This window comes from Leptonychotes weddellii, chromosome 3 (genome assembly GCF_054177405.1).
Source record: "Leptonychotes weddellii isolate Sample4059 chromosome 3, ASM5417740v2, whole genome shotgun sequence".
Taxonomy (NCBI): Eukaryota; Metazoa; Chordata; class Mammalia; order Carnivora; family Phocidae; genus Leptonychotes; species Leptonychotes weddellii.
In genome coordinates this window covers 107,525,726-107,544,194 of record NC_138371.1, presented here as the reverse complement: position 1 = coordinate 107,544,194, position 18,469 = coordinate 107,525,726, and the positions used below count along the sequence as shown (strand labels likewise).

Here is an 18,469-nt window from a genome sequence, read left to right as displayed (position 1 = left end):
GGAGAAGCAGGCTTCCTGTGGAGCAGGGGGGCCAATGAGGGGCTCGATCCCAGCACCCCAGGATCATGACCTGAGCCGAAGGCAGATGCTTAACGACTGAGCCACCCAGGCACCCCACATTTTTGCCTATTTTCTAAGACTACTAGTTCTATTAACTTCTGAAAACTTTCTGACAGCATGATTCAACATGATCTGCTGCTTCTTGACCTCAGCAGCATTTATACTATTATATTTCGCTTACCAATATGCTGGGTTTTTTTTCTCTTTTGCATTAGCTTTGATTCCTTAGGTTTTAGAGGCTTATCATATATCTGTTGTAAATCTTCATTTGCACCCAACATAATGCTGGGTACAAGCAAGCACTCAGTGCTTGCATAGTGATTGGATTTTCATCATAATATATGGAGACCTTTGGCTTTGTCTATAGAGAGCCAGCAGCAGCAACAACAGCTTCAGGAGAAAGGAAGGTTCCTCATGGGGGCAGCACAAGAACCCACAGTGGGCTGGCTTGTCTGTGTCTAGCACAAATATGTACTCTCCAATCCGGGGGCTGGTACAGAAACTGCCAGCCTTAGACAGTTAACTTTGTCGTAACTTACCACAAAATGAAAGTGGACACATGAACATTGCAATAAAACATATCAGGAAATCTTTAGAATTCTTTGAAAAGTTTAGAATCTCTGGTTTTGAAAAACCACTGCAATAAGGCAAAAAAATATCCACAGGTTTTGAAATAGAAATTAAATTTAAAGACCGTTACATTCTGGTGGGGGGGGATGACACTGTTTACATAGGAAGCATCAGATGAACCAATAATTGATTAAGAAGACCATTTAAAAGTGATTGTCTCGGGGTGCCTGGGTGGCTCAGTCGTTAAGCGTCTGCCTTCGGCTCAGGTCATGATTCCAGGTCCTGGGATCAAGCCCCGCATCGGGCTCCCTGTTCGGCAGGAAGCCTGCTTCTCCCTCTCCCACTCCCCCTGCTTGTATTCCCTCTCTCGCTGTGTCTCTCTCTGTCAAATAAATAAATAAAATCTTTAAAAAAATAAAATAAAATAAAAGTGATTGTCTCCTGTAATTGGATAGGCTGCAATAGAATACATAAATAGGCATTTTGAATTATATAAAAATCATGAAGCTACTTTTGCTTTTCTGTATGATGTCCACAAGTTTCAGGAAATTTCAAAGGAAATATTAAAATGATATTGTATAAATTTACATTTAAATTAAATTCCAATTTACATGAAACTGATTTATATGAACAGTTAGTTTTAGAAAATTTGTTCCATAGGAATCATCAGTTACAAATATACAAAAATTTAATTTTCAAAATAATATGTCAGAAATTCATCACAAAGTCCTCACAGCCTATAAAAAAATCTTAAAAGCTCTAGTAATAGTTACATCAGAAAGATCATGCTCAAAATTAAAAATGGTCAAAAATTACTGACAATCTTACATTTTCCAAGAGTGACAAACATTGCTTTCAACTACATATATTGTTTGAAAATAAAGTTGCTAAAAGTATAAGTTTTAATGATCGAATAAATGAATTTGCAGAAGTGTAAGAGAAAAATCTTATGATCAAACAAGATATCACATTAATAAAGTTTTATTTTTATCACATTATATAAGATTATGGCACCAAAACTATATATTTTTTGCAATTTGTAAGTTTATGTTGTTTTTTGTCTATCACCATTACCCCTGTTACATTTTATAAGTATAAAATATTTTTAGAGAAAACCTTTCTATTTTAGAATCTATAATGGCATTCTGTCCTCCCCTCCCCCCACCCCATGGTTTTTGGACAAGGGACCCCATACTTCCATTTTGCTGAGAGGACGGCTGGGGTGGGAGAGGAGAAGATGAACTAGCACTCTGGAGAGCGGGAGGTCTCCTGGACTTGGACAGATGCCGAGTTAAACACCCACGCGCTATCTTCTTAGTTCAACAATTAGTTCTCAGGGACAAAAACTGAACCTATAAGAAGGAAGAAAAATACTGTCCTAACTCGCTCAACATTTGCAGGACTCTCTTCTTACACTCAAATCACTACTTCCTATTATTTTCACAGCGGGGTTAATTCCTTTCATTTATCCAGCAGCCTTCCTACTGTGCCCCTTTGAGCCTATAGGAGGAAAAGAAAGTGACTGTTTTTCGGCTATTTGTTAGTGGATGTTTCCTCAGCTTCATAGAACTTTAAAATGACTGCTTTTACAAAGACTTTTTTGATAAGGGTTCATCTATCTCAGAGATAGTTTCATTCCTGTAGATACAGATGTGATTTTGTATTTGGGCCCTCGTAGGCTAGTCCCGTATTTACAAAAATATTCTCAGTCTAAGTTCTAAAGTGAGAATGACTTAGTTTTCAAATTGGAAAATGCTCTCTGAGGTGTCTAACTTGATCATCACATTGAACGTTATTATGAGCATTGGGTGAGTTTATTTCCTTCAATCCTACCTAGGATTTTATTAGCACGTAGACGTAATACTGTTGATATAGCAGCTTGATACAACAGAACTTAATACACAGGCTTCCTCAAGACTTGGAATTGTTATAAAGCATGGACTGAATCTCATATCATATAAAGATGATAAAAATAAAAATCCACAGACATTTAAAAGTACAGATTTAGCCATTAGTTATATGCACCTTCCCAACTATTTCTATTTCGGTTGCCAATTAAGATTAGATGAAGCAATGTTTCAACTTTTTCAGTCTACAACCTTTTGCTCAGTATTTGTGATGAGCTACCAGGCTTTGACCTAATCATAAAGCAGAGAGTATTATGAAGAAAGTATATAAATAGATTTTTTTAAAAGATTTTATTTATTTATTTGACAGAAAGAGACAGAGCGAGAGAGGGAACACCAAGCAGGGGGAGTAGGAGAGGGAGAAGCAGACTTCCCCGTGGAGCAGGGAGCCCGATGTGGGGCTCGATCCCAGGACGCTGGGATCACGATCTGAGCCAAAGGCAGACGCTCAATGACTGAGCCACCCAGGAGGCCCTAAATAGATTTCTTATTCTGAAAAATGAACTCATGGAAGGCATTGAGTCTTCAAATATGTGACATCTTTATTTCTCTCTTGGTAGCATATTCCTGTAAACTGATATCAGCTCACATGCCTCATATTCGATTGAATTCAAACTCATTTGAGGTAAGTGATTTTTAAAAATTTGATTTAATATGAGTGTAACCAATTTGTTACTTCAGTGTTCCCCCATACCTTAAAATCTACGTAAGTTGCCTTGAACTCTCACTCAAGTCCATTAGAACATTACCTCTGGTCCTCATTTCTTGCCTCATTCTTAGGCTAGTCCTTTATCACCAAACCGACATCATACCAAATCCAACACTCAGATCTTTGATTTTAAAAATGCAAAAAAAAAAAAAAGAAAGAGAAAATATGTGTAAATAGCAGTCTTTATCAAAAGTTTGAGTAGATAGGTGCCATATACATTGAAGGAATGAAAGGATTTTGTAATCTAATATTGAACCTCCTTGCCCTTAAAAATTAAATGGCTACAGCCATTTATTTTCTGTTAAATATTTTTTACTGTGTAATTTTCTTATCATTAAAAAAAATTTACATAAATTTCATCTATTCCTTTTCAGTCTTCTTTTTTAAAAGTAGATCTCAGTTTCTGACACATATCATAATTATTCTCCATGAAAAACTTTAAAAATATTTCTTATGGGGCAGATTAGCTGGCATTGAATTTCCTCAGTTTTTGTCTGAGAAAAATCTTTATTTCTCTTTCACATTTGAAGGATAATTACACTGGATATAGAATTCTAGGTTGGTGTCTCTTGTTCCTTCAACACTTTCTTCTCAACTGTATGGTTTCTGATGAGAAGCTTGCTATTTCTTACTTTATTCTTCCCTTTAGCTTCTTTCAACATTTCTTCTTTGCCTTTGATTTTGTGGTTTGAATATGACATGCGTAGGTGTAAATTTTTTGGTATTTATACCCTGCTTGGTGTTTTCTAAGTTTCCTGGGTCTGTAGTTATGTGTTTGCCATTAGTTTGGGAACATTCTTAGTCATTTGTACTTAAAATTTTCTTTCTGTTCTGTTCTCTTTCTCTTCTCCTTCTGATATTCCAATTAGCTGTACATTAGACCTTTTAAATTGTCCCACAGTTCTTGAATATTCCATTCTGTTTTTTTTTCTAATTCTTTTTTTTCCTTTCTATTTCAGTTTGGGAAATTTCTGTTGATATATCTTTAAGCTCATTAATTTTTAGACTTTGTGCAGTCTATTGTTGGGCCCAATAAGGGCATTCTTCATTTCTGGTTTGTTTTTTTTTTTCTAGCATTTCATTTTTATTCTTTCTTAAGTGTTTCTCTCTGCTTATCTTCCCCATTTGTTCTTTTATGTTATCTATTTTTCCATTAGAGTCCTTAACATGTTAATCATAGCTTATTTTAAATTCACTGTCTGATACTTCAAAAATCTGTGTTATTTTTGAATCTGGTTCAGATGCTTGCTTTAGCTCTTCAGACAGTGCTTTTTCTTGCCTTTTAGCATGTCTTGTAATTTTTGTTGAAAGCTGGACATGATGAATATGGTAAGAGAAATTGTGGTAAAGGCCTTTAATGTGAAGTTTTATGGTAATCTGGCTGTATTTAATGTTTGCTCTAGCTATACACATGAGAAGCTCCAAATTCCTCTAGTGTCCTTGTTTAGTCCCCCTTGTTGTCTTTGGGTTTCCCTAAGAACTCTTCCTTAAATAGATCCACACCTCACAGTTCTTTCATGTGTAATGCACTATTACTATACCAGGGCCCCGTTGGTGTGTGGTAAGGTGTGTGGGAAGAGAAGTGTTCTTATGATTAAATCTCAGTCTTTTAGTGAGCCTGTGCCCCTGTGTCTTTATAGGTGTTTCTTAGTATTTTTCTCCCCTTGGGTGAGACAGGGAGGTTAGAGGGGGCTAGAATTGGGTAAACACCCTTCCCTTTAGGTGGGATAAGACTCTGGGAAAGTCTTTAACTTTGGAGACTAGGCTTTCATTATGGAGAATGCTCTGAGCATATATCAAAATGTTCACTTTCCCCCTCCTCCTGCCTGAACCACAAGGGGAATTTTTCTTGGCTTTTCACCATGAGAACCTGGTGAGGTTTCTAGAAGTAAATCCACAAAAATGTGAGTCTTCACCCATCAAGATTGCAACCCAAGGAGTGTCTCATTTTCGCGGTAACCCATACTCAGCCTACGTCAATTCCTCAAAATTACCAGTTAAATGTTCCTACCAGTTTGTGACTTTAGTAGTACCTTCTGCTCCACTTAAACAGAGCTCAGCTGTGATTCTCTGTATTCCCTTGTCTCTTCAGATTTCTGGTGGAAGTTTGTCATGTGATCTCACCTATCTCTGATAGGTCCAAAGAAGGTTGGTTTTCACTTTGTTCAGCTTTTTTCTATAAGGATGACAGTGGTGAATCCAAGCTCTTTATGTGTCATTGTTGAAATTTCAGTGCCTTTGACTAACTTTTGACCTTTAATTTAAGTTTGTACAATGGACAGCACTCAAGTTTTTGAGAGGAATGAAGTTGCATATGTAATTAGATGAATGAGTTAGAATTTTCCAGAAGCTAGTCTTGTTAGTGAAGCTTACTATGGAAAACTCTGTCACTTACATATTATGATTTACATAGTGATCCTGGTACATTGTTTCTCTAAGAATTTCTCTTATGTTTTAAATTCCTGTAAACTTTAGAGTTATGTCATTTTCAAAACTCATTCTTAAATAACCATTACTTAGTTACTGATAGACTTGTTTTACATATGAAGCATATAATGCAATTTTCCCATATAATGTGCTACAGGTTGTGCTGCAGGATTTTACATAATTAATGTTGGCAAATGACTAAGGTACTCATGTTCTAGAGTGAACCATGTTGGAAGAATTACCTTTAGCTTCTGTTAACATCGGCAGCAGAAGGACTGGTAAAGAGAACCAATTTAGGAGTAGAAGAAAAAAATAAGACATTAAACTAATAGCTTTAGTTCCAAGCATTTACTTGTTCTAAGAAGCTGTAAAATTGAAAACAATATATAACTAGAAAAGCACGAAGTTTTGTGTTCACTAACCAAATGAAATGTGAGAAGAATATTAAAGTGAGGAAAACTTCAATTTTGCCAGATTATTTTGGGGCAACAAAACAATTACAGTCACTTGAGATCATTGATGAGATATGCAGCCCACTGTGTAGAAAAAGCAGAAGTAGAAATGTTTAATACGATATATATATATCATATATTTTATACACACACACACACATAATACCTCATAGTTCCTACACAGCATGAATGCAAATTTAAAGTGTTTGAATTCCATCTGTTATTAGACCTTCAGGTTTATAAAGCCCTCAGTAATTCAAGGATTATTAAAGTAACTTTATTTTTGGGAAAAACAGTTATTTCATTTGAGTAATGAGTATTGAGTAATGAAGATCTTCTGAGAAAAATAGGGAGGAGGATTTTTTTCATTAAAGCTTTTGATGCTTGATGCCTGTTATGCTTTAAAATTTTTCCCCAGGTGGCACATTTTCTTAAAATTTCATTTATTAATATGTTTATGGGAGATCATAAAAAAAATCTCTGATTTCTGTAGATCATTGAATATAACTGAAAATTATAGTTAAATAAAATAATAAGCTTTAAAATATGATTTAGTATTTTATGGCATTCATTTCACATAGTCATAGAAGTAAAACAGAGTTGGTAAGAATCAAGAAATATTTTGGCAAACTTATTATTTCACTAATGTTTCAATAGAAAGTGGTAACTGATATTTTTTTTTATTTTACTTGTATTTGATGAAGGAATTTTCTTTAGCATTAATCTATATAACTTAAAATTTTATTACATATTTTCCTTAAAATTCCTGAATTTTCCACTCTGCAACTGGCATGAGGAGTCATTTCTCTAAAATTTTGAGCTTCCAACAGTTTATGTGAATTATGAAGGAAGGAAAGGTTGGGTGAGGAAAATAAGCTAAGGGAGGTGATGCTCACACATCTTAAATTGAGTGATGAGTCTCTACAGCTTCTTTATTTCTCCCTTAGAAGCCTGAGACTCAGTTTTGTAGAGTTCACTCCATTATTTTGTTCCCACCTTTGATATTTTTCTCCAAAATTTTCTGAACTTTCTGATATGCTATTAACATCCATCTGTATTTTCCAACTGATATGAATTCACTCTTCTATACCTTTTAAAAAACAGCTTGAGATATAATCCACATCACATAAAATTTATGTTTAATGTGTACAATTCAATCTGTTTTAATATTTTCACTTATATATGCAACTGTCACCACAGTCAACTTTTAGAACACTTTCATCACCTCTAAAAGAATCTCCCTACTCTTTAGTTATCATCTCTCTCATCCTCCTTCCCCCACCCTGAACAACCACTAATCTACTTTTTGTCTCTATGGGTTTGTTTATTCTTGACTTTCATGTGAATTGAATCATAATAGCATACAGTCTTTTGTGACTGGCTTCTTTTAGTTACCACATTTTCAAGGTTCGTTCATGTCGTAGCATGCATTAATACCTCATAACCTTTTTATAGCTAAAGAATATTCCATTATATGGATATACCATATTTTGTTTATCCATTCATTAGGTTGTTATAACTTTTAGGCATTTGTGAATAGTGCTGCTATAAACATGCAAGTTTTGTGTAGACAATTTTCATTTGTCTTGGGTATATATACATGAATTGCTGGGTCATGGGTAAACTCCATGTTTACCCATCTGTGGAACTGTCAGACTATTTTCCAAAGTGGCTACACCATTTTACATTCCCAACAGCAGTGTATGGGAGTTTTGCATTTCTCTATATCCTGATCAACACTTATTATCTGACTTTTTGATTCTAGTCATGCTAATGGATATGAAGTATTATCTCATTGTGGTTTCAATTGGCATTTCACTGATGACCAATGATGTCAAACTTCTTCTCATGTTATTTACTTTTTAATTTCAGTGAGCTATTTGAAGGAAAGAATGAGGTAAAAATATGCCTCAGACTACCATCTTGATTCAGGAAGTCTTTTCATTTATATTTAAAATGAGAAAAATAAAGTGATTCCCTCCCCCCACCTTTGTTTTAGGCAACACAACAAGCAGTTACTCAGAACTGTGAAGCTCTCGGAACCCGGATAGGTAAAGAAAATGACCTGGCCCTTATCATTGATGGTGAAACACTGAAGTACGCCCTCCATTCTGAAATTAAGAGGAGCTTCCTCAATTTGGCCCTCTCATGTAGAGCAGTATTATGCTGTAGGTAAGGATATATTCACTGTTCTTTTTCCCTCCCTGCTATCTTTAACACTGTTTATATAAAGAAAATGTGGACATGGAAATACAATTTTGTAGAAGCAAAGTTACTTCTTAGTAAAATATATGCTCAAATTGAAGAGAGATATATGAATTTAATTTTAATTGTCAGGCTTAAGATGTTCCTAGAAAGCAGATTATAATTTTTCAGTGATAAATTGTTTAGTGATGTATTGACCAGATGAAAGACATCTTTAGTAAGAACAAAAGCCCTGTATTTATATTGAGGGGCAAATCTGAAAAAAAATCCACCAATGTCTAGAGGAAAATGAAATTATCAGTATTAGTGCAAGTCAAAACATCAATTTAAAAAGGCAAAACACGTACCACAAAGATGGCTAGAACTAAGAAAATAACAAAACTAGGTACAGAATAGTTGTTCCTTGCTCCTGAATGAAAATATTAAATGGACCGATTATTAAAACATCTTGATGCTTTGAACTTCTAAGTATTAATACAGATTTGCTCCTCAATCAGTTGAGCTCCTTATATGCTTCAAATGTTTCCCTTAGACGTCCTTCTGTGTTCACATTCATTCAGCATCTGCTACAAAAATTCAGCACCTTCTGTTCTTCACTCCACTTTCACTTGTCATGACTGTAGTTTAGCCTTTAGGATTCTTTGCGATTTAGTTCCATCAGTTAGAACTGAAAAAACTAATGGAAAACTGAATTCAAGTCCAGCTTGGGCAAAAAGGGAATTTATTAGCTCACATAACTGAAAATTCTATAGGTAAAGCTGACTTCAGGGGAAGCAAGAAAATTCATCAATAGTCAGTTCACCAAATTTTTTGTTTCTTTTAACTATTTAGATTTAATTGACCAGTTTTCATTTTGCATCATACCAATATTTTAAGGAATGCTCACTTTTTCTCTACTCAAACTTCCTACTCATGCTGGAGGAAGCAATGAGAGGACCTACTGAAGAAGCAGGGAGAAGGGGAGAACATTTTGCCACCAAGGATGGATATTCCAGAAGTTGGCTTGCAGTGAACTATTAGTGGTTTGTCCTAAATCTGGCTTTACTTGTGGTTTGATGTAGAGTTCAAATGGTGTCTCCCTTTTGATTTATCTGGTGCAGGCTTTATCCCCAGGCCAGATACCCTTTTGGCAGCAAGTTGGGGGTTGAGAGACCCAAGCTTCACAACCTCATATGATTGCATGCAGAAGAAGATCCACATATGCTTTTTCCCAGAAATCTCAGCAAATGGGACATCATGTTTGGCTCTGAAAGATACTTGCTTTCAGGAGCCCAAGATGAAAACAAAGGGATTATATACATGCTGGTAACAGTGGAAAGAGCCAATATACCCCTAGGTCCAAAGGGATCAGAGGAGGGAGGTAGTCACTGTACCTGCAAAGAGAGAGCCGTGCAGAGCAGACTGCTTCTAGAGGAGCCTTGAGCTGTGGTCGATAGACATAGCCACCTGGAGAAGACATGGCAGGGAGGAGCAGGGAAATGTCCAACTTGACCTCACTCTCCTCCCTGTCCAGCTTCTGCAGGGGTCACTCATTGGCCAACCATGACAGCAACTCTCGATGATCCAGGTTTAAGTGGTTCATTGTCTTAGTTTCTCCACTTAGTCACTTCGTCCCTTTAAGAGTGCCATTAGATGAACAGTAAACATAAATAAATACAAAACTGAAGTCTGTTGACTGAGCTATATCCTGAACTGATGAAAGCAATTTGGTATGGAACTGGCTGAAACTGTAACTTACAAAGGGAGTGGTGGTAGGGGAGGAGAGTAGAGTCTGTCTCTAACATTCTTCATGGCTTCAAAATTTTATGACTGAATTTTATTTTTATTTCTTTTTTTTTTTTTAAGATTTTATTTATTTATTTGAGAGACGGAGAAAGAGAGAGAGAAAGGGCAAGCACGAGCCGGGAGATGGGCAGAGGGAGAGGGAGAAGCAGGGTCAATCCCAGGCTCAATCCCAGGATCCTGAGAACGTGACCTGAGCCAAAGGGCAGACGCTTAAACTACAGAGCCACCCAGGGGCCTATTGTTTTTATATATTCTACTAAAATTTCATTAAGAATTTTTAGTCTATACTCATGAAGGGTATTTGTGGTTTTATTTCAAGTTTTTGAATGGCTTTGGTTTTAGGATAATTCCGGCCTGATAAACTAATTTGGGAGGTGTTTCTTTGTCCTCTGTTTTCTACACTTTCTGTGGTATTGGCATTAGTTCTTCCTAAAATGTTTGATAGACTTCACTGTTGATGCCATCTGGATCTGACTTTGTGGGAAGGTCTTAATGAATAATTCAATTTATTTAGCAAATATTTTCTACTACTACTTCAGTTAGGTTTGTGATTCGTGTCTTTCAAGGAATTTATCCATTTGATCTAGTTGTCAAATGTGTTGGCATTAAGTTTTTCACAATATTCCTTTATTTGTTACTTTTGTGTGATATATGGTGATGTTCCTTCTTTCCTTCCTCATATGAATAATTTACTCTTCTTTCCCTTGATCAGTCTAGTTAGGGCTTTACCAATTTTGCTGCTATTTTCAAGAGGCCAATTCCATGGTTTGTTTTTATGTTCTGATATATATCATATTTATAATGTATATGTACTATTATGCATGTTATAATATATAGTAATATAATATTCTCACATATAATACATACTTATCTGTATTATTTTCTACTTTTACCTTACTTTGGGTTGAATTTATTTTTCTTTTTCACATAACTTAAGGTAGAGAATTTTATCATTGATTTAAAATTTTTTTTCTACTATAAGCATTTCAAGCCATAAATTTTCAAGCACTGATTTAACTACATTTCCCAAATTTTGATATGCTGTGTTTTCATTATCATTCAGTTCAAAGTACAGTATTTTCTCATTCCTCTTGATTTTTTTTTTTAATCTCATGGGCTATTTAAAAGTGTGTTATTTAATTCTCACACATTTGGGTCTTTCCTATATCCCTTTCTCTTACCGATTTCTAAGTTAAAGCTATTTTCAAATAAAATACTAGGTTTATTTTTTTTTCCCACTTGGTACTTTGTCATTCTGTTGTCTTCTGGCTCCCTTGTTTCTGATGAGAAGTTTGCACTGTTGTTACCCTGTATGTTATGAATCATTTTCCTCTTCCTACTTTCCAGATTCTTTCTTTGTTACTTGGTTTCAGTTGTTTGGCTATGTTGGCTCTATACATGGTTCTTATTATATTTGTTCTCCTTTGGATTCAGGGGATCCCTAAATTAATGTTTTGTTTTGTTTTGTTTTTACTAGATTGGAAAATTTCAGTCATTATTTTTTCAAAGTGTTTTTGTTTTTTTCTACTTTTGATTTCCTTTTTTTTTTTTTTTTAAAGATTTTATTTATTTATTTGACAGAGACACAGCGAGAGAGGGAACACAGCAGGGGGAGTGAGAGAGGGAGAGGGAGAAGCAGGCTTTCCACTGAGCAGAGAGCCTGATGTGGGGCTCGATCCCAGGACCCTGGGATCATGACCTGAGCCGAAGGCAGACGCTTAACGACTGAGCCACCCAGGTGCCCTACTTTTGATTTCCTTTACTTTTGGGACTCCGATCACATACGTGAGTGAATGCTTGATGTTGACTTGTGGCCCTGCCACTGCATTTTTCTTTAATTTCCCCTCTTCTCTTTTTGTATTGCATATTTTCTATTGATGTGACTTCAAATTCACTGATTCCTTCCACTATCTCAGATCTGATGTTAAGTTCATGAAGTACATTTTTCATTTCATCCCTAGAATTTCTATTTTTTAATATAGTTTCCATTCTTCTGTTGGGATATGCTGTTTGTTGACTCATAATTGTTACAATTTTCTTTGATTCTTCAGACGTATTTTATTTCAATTCTATGAACATATTTATAATGCTGCTTTGAAGTCTTTGTCTGCAGAGTTGAGTCTTCACCCAATTACTTAGACAAGTTTGTGCCTCAACAATTCAAACCCTAAACCTTAATTTAGTGGTCTGTCCGGAATATGTAGAAAGTTTATTATCTCAATGCTCCCATGATTCTTTTGTTGCAAAAATCTCCCTGTTAAATTTCTAGCTGATTTTCTGCCCTCCCTGAACTAAGAGAGCCACCCCAGTTGATAAAGATGTGGGCGATCATTATCTGCTCCAAACCATATCCACCATGTCCAGATAGTAAATCTGCAGATTCTTGCACCACTCCCAGGTCAGGGGAATATGAACACCTCCAGGAAAGGAGGTCACAAACTTGCTGCACTTACCTGATACAGTAACATCTTTTCATGAATAAGCATGTCTCAAGTTCTTTTCTACCTTTGGTCATTTTCTGGTGAGATGAAATACTTGCTTTTAATCATTTTTTTCCAGTTCTACACTTGTTTTCTTATTGAAGGAAATTGCCCAATGTCCTTATATGCCATTAACAGGTATAGAAAGTTTTCTTAAAATTTTAACCAACAATTTGCTTACTGAATGTCATTTAGAAATAAAAAAGTTGAGATAGTTGGAGGGTGTCATACCGTATTTGTTATAATTGCTTAATCAGTGGCACTCAGGTGAACATAATTAAAAGAAAAATTAATTTTTAAAAGTCAATTTATGAAGCTGTAGACTTATTTTCCCCACAATTCTTATCACTATATGCCATAATTTTTGTTTTACTTACTTGGTTTATTGTCTGTCTCCTCTCCACTGCAATGTAAACTTCATGAAGGCAGGGATATTTATATATTTTATTTTCTGCTCTATCTTCTCTATCAAGGATTGTGCCTAGCTCATAGTAGGGACATAAATATTTGTTGAATAAATAATAATTACTGAATATGAGGTTACCTTTAAGTAGCTTACTCAGCAAGCACAAATATAGCAAAAACACTTGTTTATATGTCTAAGAAAACATCTGTGCCATACAATATGTTGAACCTATTTTACAATTTTTTAAAAAGCTTTTATTTAAATTCTGGTTAGTTAACATATAGTGTAATACAGTTTCAGATGTACAATATAGTGATTCAACACTCCCATACATCACCTGGTGCTCATCACAAGTGCACTCCTTAATCTTCATCACCTATTTAACCCAAATTTTGAGTGGAAACCATTTTATTTTTTATTCCTCACACTGATTATATTGATAAAGAAGTCAATTGTATGTGCCCATGGAAAAACCATGACATTATTCCAGCCAATTGGTTTATTTATCTCTGTATATTTTTAATCCATGAAAATAGATGATAAAAGTACTGTAATTTTTGAATTAAGTCAAATGAGACTCGAGTATTAGTTTTATAGGTTGGAATCTATTATGTGTTCTTTATAAATTATTGTTGAATTTGTTATTTGGTTCCATGTTATAGATTAAATATCAAAATGAGAGTTGACATGTAAAATACTATTTTTGGAAAATAAAGATGTCTATTCGGATGAGAAGAGTAGAAATGAACTGTTTAATGTCTATTTTGAATTCCTAAAACTATTTTTTAGGGCTGTGTTTTCTTATCACTCTTGTGCTCTGAAACAGCATATTGACTTTTTTCCTATCCTGAGTAGATTTCTCCCCTTTCAATTTTTGTGACTAGATGGCTATGGGACTTCTATGTTGTTTCAGTCAATAGAATGACAAGATGAACTTGGCCAGACATGAATGTAAATACCATCAATTGGAAAGAACCCTAAAATTTCAGGATTAGGGGGGCGCCTGGGTGGCTCAGTTGTTGGGCGTCTGCCTTCGGCTCGGGTCATGATTCCAGGGTCCTGGGATCGAGCCCCGCATCGGGCTCCCTGCTCGGCGGGGGGCCTGCTTCTCCCTCTCCCACTCCCCCTGCTTGTGTTCCCTTTCTCGCTGTGTCTCTTTCTGTCAAATAAATAAAATCTTAAAAAAAAAAAAATTTCAGGATTAGGGAAATTTGGCTTAATGCCCATACATGGACACATGACCTAAAGTGTTTTATTAATTGGAGCTCAATTAACAGATGGTTATTAAAAGACTAATATTATTTTAGGATTTATTTTCATATATGGTGGGGGAGGACCCAAAATCAGAATAGTGATGATCCAGTTCTATTCTCAACTGGTCAGAACTGACTTGGAGCTTTGGTGAAAGGCCTAGAACCACATTACCAAAGGACTGAAGGACTCAGTGATGTTTAGCAAGGGGAGGAGAAGGTTTAGTGGGTCCCTGACAGTTCTCTTCTTATATTTTGGAGAGCTTGGTTGGCTCAGAGGTTAGAATTAAGATTTGAAAGTTTAAAGAGTGAAATTTGGGATTAATATGAGGTAGTTTTTCTTTTTTCCACAAATATCGTAGTCTGAATATAAAAGTAGTTGCCAGACTAAATGGTGAAATTATTATCATTGTCGGCATTCCGGCAAAACAACCAGCATCTCGGGCGCCTGGGTGGCTCAGTTGGTTAAGTGACTGCCTTCGGCTCAGGTCATGATCCTGGAGTCCCGGGATCGAGTCCCGCATCGGGCTCCCTGCTCAGCGGGGGGTCTGCTTCTCCCTCTGCCCTCTTCCCTCTCATGCTCTCTGTCTCTCATTCTCTCTCAAATAAATAAATAAAATCTTTAAAAAAAAAACAAACCAGCATCTCTTGTTGGAAACAAAACTTACAAATGGTTTCTGGAACATCCTCTACTTCGGTAACTTTTCATACTGTGCTGACAAAGTAATGTTAACTCATTATATTTTCTTCATTATGAAGCAAAAGTTTTTCCATCTGTGCTTCTGTCTTAAAATTTGGAGTGTGCACTAACCAAGGAAGCCTATCTCCTCAGTTTTTAATAATCTCACTTAAAATTTGAAAGGTTTAAATTTAGTTTTTAGGAGCTGTTTTGTGGGAAGGGGATAATCATTCAATTACTAGAAAATAAAACCTTTGTATGTCTTATTTTTTGGATAGAGGTGTGTATCCAATTCATTTAGTGGATGAATACATAAGTGATGAATAAGAGATAAAAATTTTGCTTCTCTTTCCTTGATATATCTGTAAGTATTTTGTGTAGACAGGGTCTGCTAGCCTGAAATATTTTAGGAATACTAAATTTGCTTTTGTAAGCTTATCTGAGGGGGGAAAAAGGATCAACAGTATTCTCATTTATTGGACACATACCATGGAAAGAACAAACATTTGCTATGTTAGGTTACTTTGCTTTTGTTTGTTGTTGTTACCACAGACTCACTTGACTGACACCTTCATGTTTTTACATCTCCTTGTGTTTTTCAAGTTCACTTGAAGGTACTTTGATTTTCGTAGGCTAGTCTACAGGCTATCCTTTGGGAAAATGCCTTCAAATAGTTTCAGAAATCTTCACTTCTTACTCTCGTTTAGGTAGATGATATAAATTAGTAGAGCAGGCCAGTGTTAGGCAACAGGGAGTGATGGGGAGAAAGGCAAATTGAAGAGTTTATCTCCATGTAACCTGGGCAACTGATATTGTGTATTTCTTTTGGATGTTAAAGAAGTTGCTGTGTGGTTTCTTTGCTTTCCTTTTTATTTTGGGTGAGGGTGGGAGGGAACTTTTTTAAAAAAATGAGTATAGTTGACACACAATGTTACATTAGTTTCAGGAGTAGGACATAGTGATTGGACATCTCTATATGCTCACCACAAGGAGAGCTCCTGACTGTCACCATACAACACTATTACAGTACCACTGACTATATTCCCTGTGCTGTACTTGTTATCCCCATGACTTACTTATTCCATAACTGAAAGCCTGTATCTCTAAGTCCTTTTCACCCATTTTGCTCATCCCTCCATCTCCTCCCCCTCCAGCAGCCATCAGTTTGTTCTTTGTATTTATAGTTCTGATTCTGCTTTTTGTTTTATTCATTTGTTTTCTGGATTGGTGGGTGGAACATATTTATATATGTAAAAAGCTTAATTAATGAATTGGGAAATTTACCAGTAACTGATATTTAAAGGTGGTTCTGTGTAGATCATTGTTGACTCCTTGTTAAAGGCTTTTAGAACAAGGTGAACAAAAACAAAGCAGTAAAATTGGTGGTTTCTGTCTTCTTTTTCAGGTTATCTCCCCTCCAGAAGGCAGAAATAGTCTACTTGGTTAAGAAGCATGTAGGGGCCATCACTCTTGCCATTGGGGATGGTGCCAATGATGTTGGGATGATCCAGATGGCCCACGTGGGTGTGGGAATCAGTGGGAATGAGGGCATGCTGGCCACCAACAGCTCAGATTATTCCATTGCACAGGTCAGTAGTGTGGGCATGAGAGTATTGGAATATCTTGAGTCTATCCCCAAGGCCTACGCCACTCTTTAAGTTGCTTTTCATATGAAACTACCAGCACATTTGGGGTTTTCTTTAGTTTTGTCCTTACGCACTTTGCAGCAAAAAGAGTTTTCCTCGAGCAGTTATGGAGTTGGTCATACTGATACCACCAAGAATCTATAGCTCTACTAATACAATCTCTAAATCCCCAGTCTCTTCAGTCTGCAATGTGTGCTTTGCTTTGTGGTGTCTCTCAGTGAAGATTTCTTAAAGACTTATAATCTCCCCATTTCTGCTTTTTTAAAAGCAGGCATTGCCTCTTGGCAGGCATTTAAAAATAGACTGTATTTTAGAGCAATTATAGCTTCACAACAAAATTGAGCAGAAAATATAGAGTTGCCATATATTCCCTGCCTTCCCCCACAAACTCCCCCATCATCAACATCCCCTACCAAAGCAGTATATTTGTTATAACTGATGAACCTACATTGACACATCATTATCATTACCCAAAGTCCACAGTTTACATTAGGGCTCACTCTTGGTGTTGTATATTCTATGGGTTTGGAGAAATGTATAATGACGAGTATCCACCATCACAGTATTATACAGAGTAGTTTTACTGCCTTAAAAATCCTCTGCACTCTGCCTATTCATCATTCCCTCCATTCACGAACCCTTGGCAACCACTGATTTTTGTACTCTCTCCATGGTTTTGTCTTTTCCAGAATGTCATATTCATACAGTATGGCTTCTTTCACTTAGTAATATGCATTGAAGTGTCCTCCACGTCTTTTATGGCTTGATAGCTCATTTCTATTTAGTGATGAATAACATTCCACTTTCTGGATGTACAATACTTTATCCATTCATCTACTGAAAATATCTTATTTCCAAGTGTGGGCAATTATTAATAAAGCTGTTACAAATATCCATGGGCAGGTTTTTTTGTGTGGACATAAGTTTTCAACTCCTTTGGATTTATACCCAGGAATGTAATTGCTAGATCATATAGTAAAAGTATAAAAGTATGTCTAGTTTTGTAAGAAACTGCCAAACTGCCTTCCACAGTAGCTGTACCATTTACTGGAAGACATTTAAGTAGTGTGTGTGGTCTGTGATTTACAACCTCTGTATATTTATATAAGATCCTAGGCTGTTTAACAAGAATACCTCCTCCTTCTACATATTAATATTTTGACTTTTGAAGAATATTTTAATCAATAATTTAAGATTAGCTTTTAATGGATCTAGTATTTTATCACAGTTGAGCAACTAACAATAACACTTTTCTATTTTGCTGAATTCAGGAGGCACCTGTAATTCTTGAACATTCCTTGGGAATAATCCCATACGCTGAGTAGGTCATCCCTGCTGGGGCTATTCTTATGGTGGCTGTCTCTGAGGGGCTAGATGATTTAGTACTCTGTCCACAGGTAAACAGATGCCTGAAACTGGAGTGGTAACAAAATGGATTCCTAGGATTTTACAGCATAGATGAAAAGCATATTACCCCAGTGTTTGAATCAGATCCATTCTGAGACCCTTCTTACAGATTAAGTGTTCTGGTTTTATAGCAGGGAAAACTAAGGCTCCTCTGTGCTAGAGTATTTGTGTTGGCGGGGAGAGTGTCAGTAAACCGTGATCAGAGCACCTATGTCTGTAAATAAGCAAATGGCCACACCAAAGTCACCTAATCCTGTCCTAAACTGCTACATGCTATTGGGATACATACTTCCAGTGATCTCAGCAATTATATATGACATAAGCCTTGAACTACTAAACACTGTAGACACACCAAGCTGGCCAGTATCAGGAGTCCTGGGGATCCAGGGAAACATTTCTGGCTTTTTTGTTTTTTTTAGATTCCACATTATAAGTGAAATCAAATGGTATTAATCTTTTTCTGTTGGACTTATTTTACTGAGCACA

The 18,469-nt window shown here is 36.0% G+C and overlaps 1 protein-coding gene across 1 annotated transcript in view; it reads left to right on the top strand.

Annotated features, from left to right (window-relative positions):
• The window catches only part of LOC102749696 (phospholipid-transporting ATPase IB-like), a 125,390-nt gene that overhangs the window by 41,959 nt on the left and 64,962 nt on the right, over window positions 1-18,469 (top strand). Inside the window, exons 13-15 of the mRNA XM_081815495.1 lie at window positions 3,052-3,162; window positions 8,125-8,297; window positions 16,336-16,519. Coding sequence (XP_081671621.1) covers window positions 3,052-3,162; window positions 8,125-8,297; window positions 16,336-16,519 — 468 coding nt within the window. The remainder of the gene's footprint in view (window positions 1-3,051; window positions 3,163-8,124; window positions 8,298-16,335; window positions 16,520-18,469) is intronic.